This window comes from Ricinus communis, chromosome 8 (assembly GCF_019578655.1).
Source record: "Ricinus communis isolate WT05 ecotype wild-type chromosome 8, ASM1957865v1, whole genome shotgun sequence".
NCBI classification, from domain to species: domain Eukaryota; kingdom Viridiplantae; phylum Streptophyta; class Magnoliopsida; order Malpighiales; family Euphorbiaceae; genus Ricinus; species Ricinus communis.
Window position 1 is genome coordinate 19,627,716 of NC_063263.1, and position 18,278 is coordinate 19,645,993.

General features: G+C 32.2%; 2 protein-coding genes across 4 annotated transcripts; one reads left to right on the plus strand and one right to left on the minus strand.

Moving 5' to 3' along the window:
* Positions 1-7,840: 7,840 nt before the first annotated feature.
* LOC8264290 (INO80 complex subunit D) lies at positions 7,841-12,408 on the plus strand. Its single transcript, XM_002529705.4, has 3 exons — positions 7,841-8,640; positions 9,665-10,004; positions 11,821-12,408. The coding sequence occupies exons 1-2, from the start codon at positions 7,967-7,969 to the stop codon at positions 9,933-9,935; spliced, it is 945 nt and encodes a 314-aa protein (XP_002529751.2). The 5' UTR covers positions 7,841-7,966; the 3' UTR covers positions 9,936-10,004; positions 11,821-12,408.
* Positions 12,409-12,519: 111 nt separating this feature from the next.
* LOC8264291 (U11/U12 small nuclear ribonucleoprotein 35 kDa protein) lies at positions 12,520-17,577 on the minus strand. Of its 3 annotated transcripts, XM_048377892.1 has the most exons (9): positions 17,359-17,560; positions 17,172-17,269; positions 17,039-17,090; positions 16,881-16,951; positions 15,191-15,281; positions 14,840-14,915; positions 13,593-13,671; positions 12,753-13,322; positions 12,520-12,665 (listed from the first exon to the last, which is right to left on the minus strand). In XM_048377892.1, exons 1-8 carry the CDS (start codon positions 17,495-17,497, stop codon positions 12,759-12,761), a joined length of 1,170 nt encoding a protein of 389 aa, XP_048233849.1. In that variant the 5' UTR covers positions 17,498-17,560; the 3' UTR covers positions 12,520-12,665; positions 12,753-12,758. The 3 variants fall into 3 exon arrangements, 2 of the variants coding, with proteins under 2 accessions (XP_048233849.1, XP_002529752.1); XM_002529706.4 differs by having other exon boundaries at positions 12,520-13,322; XR_003080474.2 differs by lacking the exon at positions 12,520-12,665 and having other exon boundaries at positions 13,164-13,322; positions 13,593-13,675; positions 17,359-17,577.
* Positions 17,578-18,278: the final 701 nt, after the last annotated feature.

The window sequence follows — 18,278 nt, forward strand, 5'->3', positions numbered from 1 at the left end:
TTTAATTTTATGTGTCAAAAATTAAGCACATGTGTCAAAAAATTTATAGGTCTTAGAAATTATATATATATATATATATGTTATTATGCAATTCTTATATTAATTTTAGAATTTTTTATAATATTAGATGATTTACACTATATAATATGCAATGATAAACATTTTTGATAAGTTAATAGAAAATTACATAATTAATTACAGTTTAAAAAAATTAGCTCAAATTTATATAAAAAGTTATAGTATGCAATTAAACCTTTTTTCTTTATATTAAAGCTATATATTAAAAGAATCTCATTCTAATATTTTTTTATAGGTTTTTGGGTAGGTTAATATAATTTATTGACGATATTAACAAATTTTATATAATTAAATAATATAAATTATTTTCTTAAATGTTTCAATCGCTTAACGTTTTCTTATAATAATTTGAATCAGTGTAAAATGTTAATAATTTTTCTATATGTGTTAGTTAAATTTATTAAAATTATTCATTAATCACATCAATAAATAGAAGAAGGTTGAAATTCAACCACCTCTGAGTGTTATAGTAAATATCGGTTGAGATAATGTATTTGTGTGCTTCTCAAACTATTGATAGAATTGCTAGCCAACATTTTATAACTCTCTCCATTGTTCTATGAATTAACTTTAAAAGATTTTCAAATTATTGATTACACTGTTAGCTAACTTTTATTTTATTTTATGTGATAAGTTCATATTTTATATATATATATATATATATATATATATATATATATATATATATATATATATATATATATATATATATATATATATTTATTATTTAATTTTATGTGTTAATATTTAAAAAGAAAAAATATGAGCTAAATATATATAAATGGTCTTAAATTGGACTACCATTGCTGAGATTTAAAATAAAGATACGTAGACTGCTTATTGTTAGGTTTAGCTGAAAAATACAAATCCCACAAGAGAAAATTAATTAGTTATTATGTAATTATAAATAAATACTTTTAAGTTGTTTGTTTTATTTAGGATATTTAACTAGTAATTATTAGAGGTGTTTTGTTTAGAGAATGACTTTGCAGAAAGAATTTTTGCGAGTAATGGAAATAAGCTAAAAAAGAAGAGTCACTTTGTACCTGTCTATTGTTTCTTTCTCAGCAACTATTTACAGTTCATCTTTCAAAAATATTTTTTTGAAGATCTAATAAGCTTTTTAAAAAGTGGAGAGAGAGGACCAATCATTTTCATACCTTCATCTTTTTTCAAACATTAAACTTTTCTTAAAACATTAGCTTAAAGCGTTTAGATTTATTCTTAGTATTTTTTTTTATAATAATTAGTCTTTATAATTCATACTCTTCCTTGTGAGATTGACCTTATGGTGAACTTACACATATTATAGTTCGGTTCGTACATTTGCGAGTACTAAATTTGAAACATCGTTATGACATATGTCTTATATTTAAAACTATTCTTTTCATCATAAATATTTTTACTGTTCTAATTATTGCACTAATTATCACCAAAACTATTATATAAATTAATTTATAAATTAGACATGGTATATTAAATATTATTACTTTTTACTTTGTGATGTTAAAAATAGAACCATGGAAAGTATTTGTCGCTATTGAGCTTTTAAAAATATTTTCTCACTTGTTAAGCTTTTTTAATGTCTTCAATAATATAAATTACAAGAGATTATTAAGTAATTATGTTTATCTTTTTTAACGTCTTTAATGATATAAATTACAAGAGATTATTAAGTAATTAAATAACTCATAATAAATTACATAAGTATAAAGTTATGCAAAATAGTAATAAATTATTTAATATTTTGTTGTATTGAATAATTTTTTAATCTAATCTAAATAGACTAAAAGAGATTAAAGAAAGATTAGATAAAAATAAAAAAAGATTATCATAAACCCACTTGGTATTATTATCTTAGAATAAGGTCCAAATTATGACTTATTTTATATATTTTTAATTTTTGGTCTTTAAAATCTTTAGTTGCATATCTATATGTTTAATCTATAAAGAGAATTAGTAATTAAATTTTAAAACAAATTCTAGAATAATAATATATGCTTTTTATCATGGTTGGAGACATGTGCTTTGAGGTAAATATTGTTTTTTTTTTTTTATGCTGCCATCTTTGTTTTGAGTAAATTAATTATTATAGATGATTAATATGTACATATATTCTATATAAATTACAGAAATGGCACCTAAAGGTATGTGCAAACTGAAAATGAAAAGTTACCCAAACAAGTCTCAATAAAGTCTCACTGATCATAATTCTATTTGTGCTTCATCTGAGTCATCAATTCCTAATGACATTAGAGGAAAAGAAAAATCTAGTGCAAAAAATGATGCATTTGGAACAAGTGAAGCACAAAATTTTGCCTCTGGAGGAAGGGAAACTATTGCAACAAATCAGACCTTGGAAAGTGACCAGCATTTGTATGTAGAACAATCACTGTATATCAGTAATTCATATGACCACATGCCTTAAACCCCTGAAGTTCCATCAACTGAAACCCGTCAAGTTCCATTAACTGATACAAATTTTGTAACAGGTAATACGTTGTTTGAGTAATTGCAAAAAAAATTATGACAATTATTTAATATACATGCAGTAAATAGCTCCAGAAAAAGAGGTGATGGTCAAACAATGGGAAAAGGCCTTATGAAGGCATTTGTTGCTTTTGGAAATAAAATGAAGATCATTGTAGACCCATTGATCAGAAAACCTTTAAATGGAGATGAATTTTTATGTTTAATGATAATATCATATCAATATTCAGTTTAAAATCTCAAAACAGTATTTGCTAGGAGAAAGGGTTATTCCAATAGTATTCTTTATTTACGTATAATTTAGATATGCACATGAATATAAAATATTTTCCAATTAAGTATATGCTCATGTTTTTATTTACAGTGCTTTTTTGCTTCACCCAAAATTTAAACTTCATTATTTGAAAAATAAATGCAATTTGGTGAACAAAAAATATAAACAACCATTAAATTTTATCGACACCATCAAATAATCCATTCAGACTAAAATAAAGTATGAGATTTTATTAATGCGAGTGTTAATGTAATAGTTCATTTGATTTTGTTGTGACCTTGCAAGTCATACACAACTCTCAAGGTTCATGTGCATCAAGTGATTTGCCGGCCAGCATATAACATGTGACTCAAATGATCTCATTTTATCTGTAGCAATTGGTATGTCATTTAACCTTTCAGTTTATATTCCAAATGACTTGCAAGTATTTATCAAGCCGGTCACCATATCCTTTTAATCCCAAATGCAAGTGTCCTTATGCAATTTGTATAACCAATAATCATTAAAATCATATAAATGTTTTGTATTAAAATACATATAAACATAATCAATGAATAATCCTACCATATATACATGTAAATAATCATAGAACACCTTACTTTACATCTCATATTAAGTTTTGATCTATAAATGCATAACTACATCAACTAGAGTCTTAAATTGTATTAAGACTCATGACTCAAATTCTAAAAGAATATAACAAAAACCAAGCTTACACTCATCAATTATAAATAAACAATAGATTTCAATTGATGCTTATACTCACCTTAATTTGATGTCAAAAACATCTACTACATATTTGAATCTCTCTCTTGAGCTTTTTTCAATGTGTTGAGGATCTAAAATATAATAAATATTTAATTAAGGATCTACTTATAATGATAGTTATGCTTGATGCACAACTACGGTTATGTTCAATGCAAGTAAGCTTATTATTTATACATGTTTATTCTTATAGGATACCCTGACCTTGCCTTACTTATATAGCCATCAATATACTTATACATATCCAAATGACCTGATTCTTTTTTCTAGTTAAACTAGATACATGATGCTACACCATATCTAGAATCCACTACAAAATAATTACTATACAATATATGGTAAACTTTTAAATTCTACCATATTTTTGTGCAGCTATATTCTGAACAGGTCTAACAAAAATTACTAGTGAATAAAACGTATATATCCAATTGCAAAACTGGTTTATAGAGAGTTAGATAACTAACAAATAAACTTTTTTATGTTACACTTTATCTAATTCGGCCTCTAGGGTCATGAAAATAAATGAAAAATTTTAGACTATCTGCAGACCTAGCAACATGAACCAATCATACATGAGGAAGAACATCTCTTCACACACATCAAATTTGCAAAACTATTTTGCAAGCATATAGATGAGATATAAATCTAAAATTTTCATGTCTTTCACTTTTTCAAATTCATTCTTTAAGATGATGAAAAGTGAGGCGTAAAATCACAAATTATTCATAATCCCCCAAATCCATATTTACACCATGATCACTTCTAAAATTAATCACTCAATTTCTTCAAAATTCGAACTAATTATGCAAGTTTAACATGTCATAATAGAGAAATTTTATAAGAAAATAAAATAAAAATTACTTACCTCTGTTGGGATTAAAAAATCTTAAAGTTTCTTCTCTTCTTCCTCTTTTCTTTTCTTTCTTTTCTTTTCTCTCCTTTTCTATCGTCCCTTTTCTCGTCTCTAAGAATCCAGCCCCTCTTCATGTCTCTAATTCACATTTTCCTATCTTTTCTATGATCCTAGAGACTTCCACTAACTTATCCCTAACTAATAAGAGAAAGATTCTTTTAATTATTTTACTTATAATTACTAGTTTTCATATACCCCTTAAATATTTAATACATCTTAAAACACCCTTGTTTATAATATAAACTCTCACATACTAAATTTGATAATTATTATACAACTATGCCAACACTATGTGTATATTCAAGTGCCTAAAATATAGTATAAAAATATTATCATTATATTAACTAAATGCACTTATAGAAATTATTATTCATAAAATGTATATGCTCATACCGAGTTTCAAGTAAATAAAGATAGGGATGTTACAATTCTCCCCCAATTATGAAGAATTTTGTCCTCAAAATTCAATACCTGTAAAAAAATATGGATATTGTTGTTTAATGTTCTCTACAATCTTCTATGTAGCTTCTCCTTGTGAGCACCTTAACTAAAGGAATTTCTCGGTTTAGTAACTGCTTTACCAGTTCTTCTACATAACTCATATCATCAGCAATTTCTATTGCCTAGTCTCTAAGTATATGTGTAAGATCATATTGATATCTTGTGAGTATACTTTCATGAAATATATCTTGTATTCGGGCCATCTTTGACAGTAATGCTAACTTGTAAGCTAATAGACTAACCTTTTCAAGAATTTCATATGGACCTATGTATCGAGGACTCAGTTTCCCTTTTTGCCAAATCGAATCACTCTATTCCATGGTAAAACTCAAAGGAAGACTTTATCTCCCATTTCATATTCCATTTCTCTCTTGTGTTGGTCTGCATAGCTTTTTTTTTTTTTGCATGTCTTGTGCTGCTTTAATTGTATCTCTAGTTATTTTCACTTTGTTCATAATCTCTTGCATTAATACTGGCCCAGTTAAAATACGCATTCTTTCTTAATCCCAATAAATAGGACTATAACATTTTCTTCCATATAATGCTTCATATAGTGCCATCTTTATACTACTATGATAATGATTATTATAAGAAAATTCAATCAAAGAAATATATTCATCCCACGCACCTTTGCACTATGTGACACAAGCACAAACCATGTCTTTAAGTTTCTGAATTATTCTTACTGATTGCCCATTTGTCTGAAGAAGTAGTATTGAAATTCAACTTAGTACCCTGGCCTGTTGTAGACTCACCCAAAACTTAAAAGTAAACCATGGATCTCTATCTGACACCATGGATACCAGCACTCCATGTAATCTCATAATGTCATTCACATACTTTTTAGCCAAGTATTCAAGTGAACTACCCCATCTAATAGATAAAAAGTGAGTTGACTTTGTTTATCAATCCATGATAACCAATATAACATCATTCTTTCTCAAAGTTCTTGTTAAACCACATATAAAATCCATCATTAGTCTTTCCTATTTTTATTCCAGTATTGATAACGGCTGCAACTTCTTGACTGCACTTGATGCTCTATTTTGATTTATTGATATGTCAAACATTTCAAAATATATTCCACCAACTTTCTTCATTCTAGGCCACAAAAAATGAGGTTGCAAAGTATTATACATTTTGGTCATTCCCGAATGCCTAGCATATGGGGCAGTATGTGCCTCCTTTAAAATTTATTTACACAAGTTATCAACATCAGGTACACAAATACGAGATCTCATTTTCAATGTATCATTTTGAATCTCAAACTCTGTGCTTTTCCCTTGTTTTACTTTCTCAATCCTTTCTTACAACTAAGCATCCCTGCCTATGCTTCTTTAATCCTATCACACAACATTGGTCTAACTTGGAAGGTAGCAATTAAAACTCTATTTTTTTGCACACTTAACTTCATATTCAAAGCTCATAACTGGACTAAATAGGGTAGTGAAGATACCTACAAATGAGCTACACTGCTCTTTGAATTTCTGCTCAAAGCATTAGCTACCAAATTTGCCTTTCCTGGATGATATTCAATAGTGCAGTCATAGTCTTTCAAAAGTTTTAACCATTGCCTTTGCCTCATATTTAATTCTTTCTGATTCAAGAAGTACTTCAAACTCTTATGATTTATAAATATTTGAAAAGTTTCTCCATACAAGTAATGCCTCTATATTTTCAAAGCAAACAAGTTCTAAATCATGCACTGGATAAAATAATTCATAAAGCTTTCAGTTATCTAGATGCATAAGCAATTACCTACCATGTTCCTAAACCTTAATGAGATGCATCATTATAAATTACAGTTCCTCAATTTCCTGCAAGAATGGTTAACACTGGGCAAATGTCAGTCTATTTTTTAATTCATTAAAATTCTTCAAACATGCTTCAAACCACTAAAATGCTACATTTTCCTAAAGTAACTTTGTTAAAGGAGTAGCTATATGTGAAAAACCTTTAACAAATCGATGATAGTACCTGGCTAATCCTAGGAAACTTCATACTTCTGCAACATTCTTTGGAGTTTTTCACTTTACTACAACTTCTATTTTATTTGGGTCTACCTCTGTGCCTTGTATAGAACGACATATCCTAAAAATACCAGATGATCTAACCAAAACTCACATTTGCTTAATTTAGCATACAACTATTTTTTCCTTAAAGTATACAACATGATTCTCAAATGTTGTTCATGTTCCTATTTGTTTCTTAAACATACAAGTTTGTCATCAATAAACACAATCACATATCTATTTTAAAAATTAAAAAAGTTGAAAAATTCTCCTTATATCCTGCGATGGGCTCACATTACTTATATATTTTCTATACCGTTGGACCGGATTCTATTAATTCATCCAATGGCCTATTTTTAAGTCTGCTTTCTAGTATGGGAAAGGCTCAACTATGAACCTAATGTTTATCCGTTTTATCACATTGAACCCTTATGTATTTTCTAAACCAAATATGACCCTGGATTTTAAAAAATGAGATATTTAAACCTCCTTCTAACATTACACTGTTAAATTTTAATGATATAGAATGATAGAACTTAATATTTAGTGTTTAAAATAAATATAACTAATAATGGAAAATTAGATCTGTTAATAGTGATTTATGTATGTGTATATATGTGTGTGTAGGGTCATATTTGGTTTAGAAAATACATAAGGGTTCAATGTGATAAAACGGATAAACATTAGGTTCATAGTTGAGCCTTTCCCATACTGGAAAGCAGACTTAAAAATAGACCATTGGATGAATTAATAGAATCTGGTCCAACGGTATAGAAAACATATAAGTAATGTGAGCCCATCGCAGGATATCATTTTCCCAATTCGTTATTCAAAGTTCTAACTACTGAGTACTGACCAGTGAAAAGACAGCCAAAGACAACACTCCTTGCTCTCTCCACCAAATTCCCATCTTTCTGTGTCTCCGGCCACCCCATGACGACGGCTTCCAAGAACCATCACAACCATAATCATCAACCCTCATCTTCCCGTCCACCCAAAAACCCTAACCCTAACACCTCCACAACAACATTGACTAATTTCCCAAACCCCAACAATAACCCTAATCCTAATTCCTCTACTATTACTACTAGTACCCATTCGCCACAAGTTGTTCTCTCTCAACAGGACCAATATCTCTCACGCGCCACCCACCTGACTCGCCAGGAACTCCTAAAGCGCCGAGCTTTCAACCTTAAACAGCTCTCAAAGTGTTACAGGGACTATTACTGGGCTCTAATGGAAGACCTAAAAGTACAGTATAGAGAGTACTACTGGAAGTATGGTGTGAGCCCATTTAAAGACGATCACCCTTCACTACTACAACGACAACAAAAGGCAGAGCATGGTGTAGAGAGAGAAAGTGGAGAGAGAGAAGGTGGTGGAAATACTGTAAATAATGAAGTGATTGGGGAAAATAATAATAATGGAGTGAAGGGTGGTTTTGGAGGTGATTTGGAAATGAAGAGTAATAACAGTAATAACAATAATAGGTGTTTATTTGTTGGGTGTAAGTTGAAGGCTATGGCTTTGACTAGTTTTTGTCATCTTCATATTCTTTCCGATGCGAAGCAGAAGCTCTATAAGCCTTGTGGTTATGTTATCAAGAGGTTTTCTTTTGATCCCATTTTCTTTGATTTTTGGTTTATTGGCTTCCTTTTTTCCCTTTTATGGGTATTTCTTTTTGTGTTCTGTTGTTTCTTTGTTCTATGTAATTTGATTGTTTGGTTGCAGAAAAAGTGTATCTTTGTGCTGTTGAATTTACAATTTATATGTGCCTCTTTTTGGGTCTTTAATGCTTGAAATTGAATGATCAGCATTGTTAAGTCTTGCTGTGGTTAAAAAGTAACTCAACGCTTATGGTAGGAAAAAAGGGAAAAGAAAAAAAGCATAGTTGCTTCTTATATAAGTTATAGACTTATTTTCGTGTTTCGGCAAACGTTTCACTTGAAAGCTTTTACCATGGCATGTATTCTAAATGAAGTTGACATTGTACCTAAGTTTTATTAAATTTTTTTTTTCTGAACTATTACTTTCCATAACAGCTACATTCAGTGCTGAACTTGCAGTATTTTTATTTAAAACGAGAATAATCAAAAGAAGTTTACATATAGATGGATACATATTATCCTGGCCATGTTTCACTTCGTGCTTCATGCTAAAAGTAGAGCTAGTTCTTGAGGTTAAAATATTAACCAAAAACTCATGTTCAAGCTCAGGCCTGGGTTGTGAGCCTTTCTTTTATCCCCTCCCCCCCTTCCCCTTAAATCTCAAAAAGAAGCATTTCTGAAACCAGATTATTATCCAACTTATTATCCTGTCTCACGTTTTATGTTTGAGAGTTGGTTGTTCTAGCTGTCAAAGGTCTGAACTCGTAAGTTTGATTTTTGCATCAAGATATGTTAAGTATTACATATACATTTGATGATATAATTCTCAATAACTAAATACTCCATTTTCTATTCACCAAAAGTTTAAAAATTAAAATTGGAAGAAAAATGCTTGCTTGTGGTAGTATGCAATTTCTGATATATCTTTCGGTCCGTCATTGTTTTGCTACCAATTATGAAAATTTGTTATCTTCTGCATGAACACTAATCAACTGATTGTTTCTGTTTGACTGTATGTCTCTAGTGCTCAGGCAGGACCCATAACATGTGGAAAGCCGATACTGAGATCAAGTGCTCCTTCTCTCTGCACTGTACATTTTCAAAAGGCTCAAAAGCATGTAACCCGGGCTTTAAAGAAAGCAGGTCTTAATGTTTCCTCATCAAGTAAACTTGCTCCTAAGTTCCATGTCATAGTGGCAGAATATGTACGTCAAATTCAAGCCAGAAGAAAAGCTACTAGAAGGGCAAATAGAATTAAAGGTTCAGATAAGGATAAGGACGGTAGTGCTAGCTAAGCCATTTTGTCATTGTGGACATGACTGATGTAACATGCTTGGCAATGTACATTTTCGCTAGAACCCAAGGTTAGATACTCTCAACCATTAATTAGAAGAATGAAGTGATTCATGTGACGTGTTCTGATTTCCATTGTAGTTCCTTTTTTTGGCATGTTTCTGTAGCAGCTCTTTTGTACTCTGTTTTGGTTATTTCTCCTTTGTTATCTGTCAATTGTCATCTAGCAAAATTTCAAAAGATGTTGCATAAATTAAGATAAAGGGTCGTATTATGCCTGACTTCACTCTCCATCTAGGTATCCCATGGCTGTCAAGACTAGGCAAGTGTGACAGATAGTTAAAGTTCTTCTCTTTGGAAGAAGAATAACATGCACATATATTCTTTTCTGTATCCAAAATTTATCAACTTAGTTTAAGTTTTTATTAGATTCCTAGATAATGAAATTAAATAAATTCATTATGATAAAATACAGAAGGATTACATTAAATTAAGATGCCCAACCAAAGATGCATTCCTGCTTTAGCATCTAAGGAAATTATTTGATTTGAGGTCTGCCTTGGACATTGCTGGTTGTCTTACTGTTTGATATATGTAATGAGAAGTCATTTGGATATTTTAATAGGTTACGGACACAATTTTTGTACCAGATATATTTGATTGCAGAAAGTGTTGTGGACATTTTTAATGGACTTGGGAACGGTAAATACTTTCTGTGGTCTAGCAAAGTCTAAGCCAACCCTATTTGATCATTGTCTAGTGCATGATTAAAATACATAAAATTAGGATGTGGCAATATTTTATGAAGACTGTCACCTACCTCTATTTTCGTTCCATATCCAGCTTTATACCAGTATTGATATCCAACCAAAGTTAAAACCTTTCATAATCTCATGATAGATGTTTAGGCTGTTAGTTTAGATCTTAGAACTATTAACTACACATCTATATTTGTGACATTAATCCAGATGATCCTTACACAACTATTTGTAATCAGATATGTTACTGGGGCTGCAAGTCTGTGAAGGCCACATAATTAAGCTCTTATGTTTTTATAATCAAGTTCAGACTGAGTAAATTTTTAGATAATGTCAGTCTTGGCTCATGTAATTACTAAATGATCTCCTGTATGTATTAATTGGCACAGGCTCGGTGCCTTTTTGTTCTCTTTTGCTTAACAAAAAAGTTGATACCTACATAGCTACCATAATAGTATCCACCACTTTACCATATCATGATGACTTGAAAACTATACACAATGTCCATAGATGAGTGACTATAAAAAACTAGAACAAATTACAAAAGATAAAATGGGAAATACTGGAAACAGCCTAAGTTTGAACATTTTTTAGCTTTACATTGGATTTCATCTTCTTGCCGGTGAAGTTCTGGTGATGTATACCATTAGATACCATTAGGAAACCTTCCAAGCAATTGTTTTTATACCAATTAGTGGCATTCTCTGTGTGATAAAGGTAAGAAATCTCCATTAGGGTTGATATAGTTGACATAGAACTAACTAGTTCTAAATTGAACTACCAACTTTTCTTGCCTTGGGAAGTTAGGAAGATGCAGAGCAGATCTGTAGGCATGTGGGACTTATTAGGCACCAATAAGGTCTAGAAAATGCGTCAATTTAAAATTTATTTTTCTTCTTTTCTCAGAACATGGTGGAGAAATATTGTATGTTCAGGAAGCATGAATGTTATTTGTAGAAGAACTTTTATACTATCTTCTGTCAGAACCATATTATTGTTAATTCACAGTTTCTTTTTCATTTTTTCTTTTTCCTTTTATTCAAATATCTACTGTGACAGGGACTTTAGTTTTTTCTTTTGTTTTAGAAAGTTGTCCTTATCTATCATTTAAAGATTCTTGTGCTGGCAGGATATGTTTTTCCAGGTGATGATCTTGTTGCCACTGAATGACATGTTCCACGACTAGGAACTAGTACGAAGGTCTGTAATATGTGTATTTGTATAATTGCAACTAGAAGAAAGCTGGATGCCTTCAATGTTGACTAAACACCAGCGTTTTTGGATGTCTATTAGATGTTCTACCACAAGCCTTTGAACTCCGTAGCTTATCCAAAAAATGAAAAAGGGTTTCCTTTATGCTTGTAGAGATATTGAAAGCCAGTAAAAAGTTTGTATAGCTGTTCAGCTTCAATTGATGCATGATGCATGTCCTGCCCACCATTAATGCGAGTGAGGTGGTCACATTTTCATGACCATCCTTGGTTTGCCTAGGTTATTATGATTCAGCACTAGCGTAGCCTCTTTATATAGTATGGTGGTACAACAAATTCGGCCTTGTAATTTGGAATAATTAGCCTGCAAAGTTCTCCGGATTGATAGGATAGGATAGGAAAATACTCAAGAGAATGTAGCTCTTTATTTTAACGAGCACCATTTGTATAACACCGACACTTCAACCTAATACCTTTTGACTTCAATATTCCTTCCGCCGGACTAATTGCTGTTATTTGATTCTCCTGTTTTTTCTCAGGAAACCATGGTCCATGAAAGTGCTGCTTCTATTTGTTTAACAATTTTATTTTTGTTTGGCATTGTTATTGTTATCTGCTTTAAGAAAAAAAAATCATATTGTAAACAGGCCATATCTATGTATACGAATTCTCACATATTACTTGAGCCAGTTTAAAGATTAATCTTTCACTGCTGCCCAACTGCAAGAGATGGCCTTGATTATGTCTAAGAGTCGTCGAGTACCTAGCCAGGATAAAACATAAATTTTTACAGCTGCAGACCTACTATCATCGATCAAATGCAGATCAAAAGCAGTTCATAGAAACTTGCCGATAATCACCGATCGAAAGAGGAATCCTGGGTCGTGGACCTCCTCCTTTTGTGTCTGTCGGACCTACTATCATGCTTGTGACCCTTGTGAGAGGCTTCTTTTCTATCCCTAGAACTTCTATTAGAGTACTCTTCCACTTCTGAGAACAACTCCTGAGGGGTCTCTTCCATGTCTCCAAGGTTCCTTTTCTCTTTGTGCTTTTCCCTGTCCAAAGAGCCCTTTGCATAATGGTGATCCTCCCTTTCTAGTAAGTTTTCACGGGAGCGCCCTGATCTATCAACAGAATTCCCTTTGCGGTGACGTCCTTCCTTCTCTTCAGAGTGCCATTTGCCAGAGTGTTCTTCCTTGCCCCTAGAGCTCCTTTTGCTGTGGCGTTCTTCCCTCTCCACAGAGCTGCTCCTATGGCTGTGTTCTTCCTTGAGCCTAGGACTCCTGTTTCTGTAGCGTTCTTCCCTCTCTGCAGATCTGCTTCTGTGTCTACTTTCTTCCTTATCAATAGAGCTCCTCCTGTGCGAGCTACCTTCTTCCCGGTCTATTGAACTCTGATTTCTTCTAGGGGGTGATGGGACCTAAAACATTAACTGAACAGTGAAGGAAAGAAAAAACAACGCCTAGCTCATTTGTGTATTATGTTATGTCAAATGAGATTTGCTGATTCTTTCCTTATATAAAACTCAAAGTGCTATTTAATAAATTGGACACTTAATGACGCATACACAGCAACTAATCATGCATGCCAATGAGACTTATGACAAGGCAACAACTGCATAAGTGCTTGCACCCCAGGTTGAGAGGAAAGATGAACATTCAAAGGAATTCGCAATTATAAGAACCAATACCCCAAAGCGTGACATGTATCTTCCTTCTGGTGGAGGAGAAATGCCAAGCCTCTTCAATTCATCAAATGGAACTGATTGCCTGCCTTGTGGAAGAAGAGATTCCATCAGTAATGTTATTAATTAGTATAATTTCCATCATATGACTCCAATAGATTAGGACTACAAACAATAAAAATTATCAAATCAGATCTGATTCCACCTTCTGCATGAATTACATTTTCCCACACATGCAAGAGGTTACATTCTAGAGGAAGTAGCTACTAAATATGTGTAGAAAGCAGATAAGGAACCAACATGCAGTTATCTATTCGCAATCATATCCAGCCCAATCTAATGCAAAATCAGGCTGAATTAATCTCTATCCAGTAGTCAAACCTTGTATGAGAGAGACTGCATCACTCTATCCCACAGCCCAATCTCGGATTGAGTATAACATAGTCCTATCTGGAATGCATTTAAGCCAATCAACCATGAATCTGAATGGACTACAAAGCCTTACTACTTATGGGAGGTGTACTCTTAAATATTAAATTAACTCGTGGAAGTGGCAGCATATCAACTTCTACAATGATACAAGATCTTACTACAGTAATTGACTAGAAGTTTCATATGTAATATGCGTTCTGGTAAGCTAGTGCTCTATATGTATTGTGAAAATAAGTACAGAAACTAATTTCAAGGAAATCAGTGACATCTTTCGTGTAAGAATCTATAGTAAGCTCCAGTATTCAACTCATACTGTTGTAAGGTTCAATAAGAAGGCCTTTTTAAGACAAAATGAAGCAAATAGTGAGAGGAAGAGAGGAAGAGGGGCAGGAAGAGGATGAAATAAATATTTTGATATAAAATCATATTTCCATCTTCTACTGTTTTCTCCTATTATAATCCTTTTCAATCAAGTGAGATTCTACAATGTGTGGCTTATCATATGATTATCCCATCAAAAGGAATTGTAAAGCAAATGCAATCATGATTACTTATAAAAGATGTATTATCATCGTTCAACTTGCTGCAGAGTCCTGCCTATGTGCCGCTGACTTAACTCCAACCCTCAATTACATAAATCCAACACAAAGCTTTGATGCAATGTTTGGGACAATATGCAACCAAAATGAAATAAAATTCTAAAATAAAGACTTAATAATACAAAATGACGAAGTAACTATCTGAAGAATGTGAATTGACCCTGTTTTGTTAAAAAAATAAATGGCACAAAGCAGACATAAAATGTGAATAATAATACATACAGAGGAGCTCGAAATGGTCGTTCTCGCCCACCAAACCTAAGCTGTCCGGACTCCTTCCTTCCACCAAGCCCTCCTCCTGATAGGAAAAGAAAATAAAACAAAGAACAAAGGTTTCTGGTAAGAAAAAAAGAGTCGCAAATGCTTGAAATTCCTGTAATTTTCTTATGCAACTGCTTCCAGATCAAGCATAATGTGAAAGGCTCTACACTATGAGACAATCTTCAAGGTAGAGTTATGTTTAGCTGGTCATTACCAAGAAACTTCCAGTTTCACTTGGTGGACCAACAATGTATTATTGGTTTGATCTTTATTGGCAACAATACTATGATAAAAAAATATTATTGAACTGACCTAACCTTCTCGGGATCCATCCAGGCATCAACTGCTGCCTGTTATAATCAACTATTATTTCAGAGTCATCAATGAAGGAATGATGAGCATCCTGTGTTACAGATAAAGGCATTAATAGTTAGTTCGAAACAGGCTCCAAGAACATAGTAATCAAGAGACCTTGCCTCTTGGTACTACATAGACAAGGAACCAGTTGGATACATGATTAATATGTTCAAATCATATACTTCAGTAAGTAATTGCTAATATGTTGTGTGGGTGCATGATGATGTAACAAGTCCAAAGAACAAGAAATGAACCTTCTTGTGCTTGAATATTGATCAATAACAAGAAAAAGATGTAGGTCTAGCAGGTCATCTGCATTAAATGCAAGAAAATAAAGCTCCACTTAGTCTACATTAATGATTCTAAATAGTGCACCTAGCACCTGCCAAAAATGTTTCAAAACATGGAAAAGCAGATATTGGTGCGTACTGTTTCACAATTTAATGAATCTTCCACTTATTTGATGGGATGGTTAAGAGATTATCTATGGTTAAACTCTTCGCAACTTATCAATGGATATAACCCTTTTGATATGAATAGCTTATCGGTCATTAATTATAATTATATTTATATTAATTATTCTATTATTAGTTATTTAGTTATTAGAAAAATTTCTTATAATCATTAATTCGTATATAATTATACTAAGTATATCTAAGTGAGTATATATAATATAATAAAGTACAAAGAGCATAGAACTAACTAAATGACTTATTCATATTTCTACATGAAATATGATAATCCATTTATTTGTTATTCTTTTATTATCTTTTTTTCTAAAATTTGAAATTTGACTATCTGGTGATTTACTTTATGTTAGACTTCCATAATATACTTCCTAACTAGCATACATCCTCAAGACCTCATTATTAAACATCACTTCCACTATCATCTTAACTAGGACAGATTTAAATATTCATTATCACTGAATATTTCTGATTTTCTCCAAGAATATTCTAGCATGAGATGAGGAACAAAGTGAAAGAGGAGAAAATGGCAAAGAGATCCCTACAAGAAGAAAAACAAATGGTCCTTTCTTAAATTTATTTATAGAAGGGAAAAAATAAAACATGGCTCATGATGCATATAACTTCCAATACTAGATCGGCACTCAAAAGATTTCAAATACCGAAATATTAGAGGGGAAAAGGAAAAAAAGAAAAAAAAAGAACCTACAATTTAGTTGTCATAATTGATCTATTGTAACCATGGAAGTTTAGTAAAGAGGAACTAGAAAGGACAAGCACCAAAACAATTAAACTAAATAACATGGAAGATTGTCCAATATAAAGACATGGAAAATTATGGTGCACTTCCGTCTTCATGCTCAAAAAAGTAAAGACCTAAAACCATAAGACCCTCTTCCCGTGTGATCTTGTTTGATATACTATGAACATGATAACAACAAATCTTTATGGGATTAGCACTCAATACTCACAATAACATCCTAATATGAAATATAAGCATCGCGCTGGGCTAAGCAACAAAATGTCAATTGTGATGCATTAAGCAGGTGAACTATTAACGAGCACAATGAGGACTCTGAGGACCACATATCTAAATTTCATAGTTATCTCTAGCTACTCAAGGTCCATTCCGACTAGAAAAATAAAGAAGAAAGAAAAAGTAGAAATGAAAAGCAGACCATGTAAGCCCGGCGCATCTCTCTTTCAGTTCCATATTCAACAAAAGCATAGCCACGGGAAGCGCCAGTTACTGCAAAATCAACAATACTCTTTCTTTAAACACAGAAATTAAGAATGACAGAAAACCGAACACTGTATTTCAAAAAAAAAAACTTGCCAATGTCCCTGACCAAACGCAAGTTCCTAACTTTACCATACTTGCTCATAGCCTGACATTTGCCAAAAAACATCAATTAGCGAAAAGGAAATAGAAACAAAAGCAAAAGGGTACTCTGGTAATGAAGAATTACCTTGAGAAGAGTGTTTTCAGTGGTGGAATGAGACAAGCGGCCAACGAAAAGAGTGCAAAAAGGGTCGCCGATGACTTTGGGATCGCCAAGTGGGTCATCTGCAGAAAAGAAAAATTGAAAAATTATTGAAGTATAGAGAAGAAAGGGTTAGAGTTAGGGTTATTGAAGAAGTCAAGATTAGTAGTACAGAGTCCAGCTGAAAAACAGAGGAAAGCACGGTAAATGGCGTTGTCGTGGGGGAGAATATCGGTGCCGTCAATACTACCAGCTTGTATTGGATGGTATGATTTTGCATAAAACACTGAGTTTACTTTGGTTTCTCTCATTTTCACCTCTCCCTCTCCCTCTCCCTCTCCCTCTCCCTCTCATTCCCCAATTTCCACTTTTTCTTTTCTTTTGTTCTGTAGGGAGGTTAGGGTGGACATAAGAAAACCGGTCAAACCGAACCGACTTGGAAAATCCATAGAATTCAAACCGGAGGAATAGTTAGAACATGGAATAAGGTTTAATTTGCCCTAGAACTTCTCAAAAAAATTCAATTCACCCCTGTTGATATTTTTTTTTATTTTGCTTTCTTTAGCTTAATTTCTTTGTTGGTTTAGAGAATGAGAGTTAATTTCTTTTAAAAAATAAAAAATACTCCCATAATTCTTAGAAATCTATTTTATAATTTGAAAATAGCTTAAATATTTAATAAAAATAAACAAAATCTAATTGACTAGCCGCCCTTACTACCATTTCCACCACGTCTAAAGTTGTTGTCCTTCAATCAAAGGTTTTTAGAGGCAAGAAATCGATCGCTAGCTCTGATCAATGAGATAATAGCGATAAGCAGGCGAACCTCGAATAGCAACTAGAGGTGTGATCTCCTCTCTCTTTAAATCGACAAACTAAAGTTGTTTCTAGCATGTGATAGGAAGAGCTCTTGATATTGAAGATAGCATATGATAGAAATCTGACATTGAACGACAACCAAGAAAAAAAAGAACAATGGGGAGAGTGCAACGGCGAAAGAGGAAAGAGAGAGTGTGATTATAGTAAAAAATTATGTAATGTTTTAAATTAAAAATTTTAATTTAATTTAAAAACTAATATTTGTTATTATTT

What these genes read in the sequence shown, in the direction of transcription:
- LOC8264291 (XM_048377892.1), bottom strand. Translation starts at nt 17,497, where the DNA reads ATGAGAGAAACCAAAGTAAACTCAGTGTTTTATGCAAAATCATACCAT. An exon ending in AGATGCGCCGGGCTTACATG is followed by an intron (nt 15,282 to 16,880) that starts GTCTGCTTTTCA and finishes TCTGTAACACAG; the next exon opens with GATGCTCATCATTCCTTCAT. An exon ending in GATACATGTCACGCTTTGGG is followed by an intron (nt 13,323 to 13,592) that starts GTATTGGTTCTT and finishes TTAATGTTTTAG; the next exon opens with GTCCCATCACCCCCTAGAAG.
- LOC8264290 (XM_002529705.4), top strand. Translation starts at nt 7,967, where the DNA reads ATGACGACGGCTTCCAAGAACCATCACAACCATAATCATCAACCCTCA. An exon ending in TGTGGTTATGTTATCAAGAG is followed by an intron (nt 8,641 to 9,664) that starts GTTTTCTTTTGA and finishes GTATGTCTCTAG; the next exon opens with TGCTCAGGCAGGACCCATAA.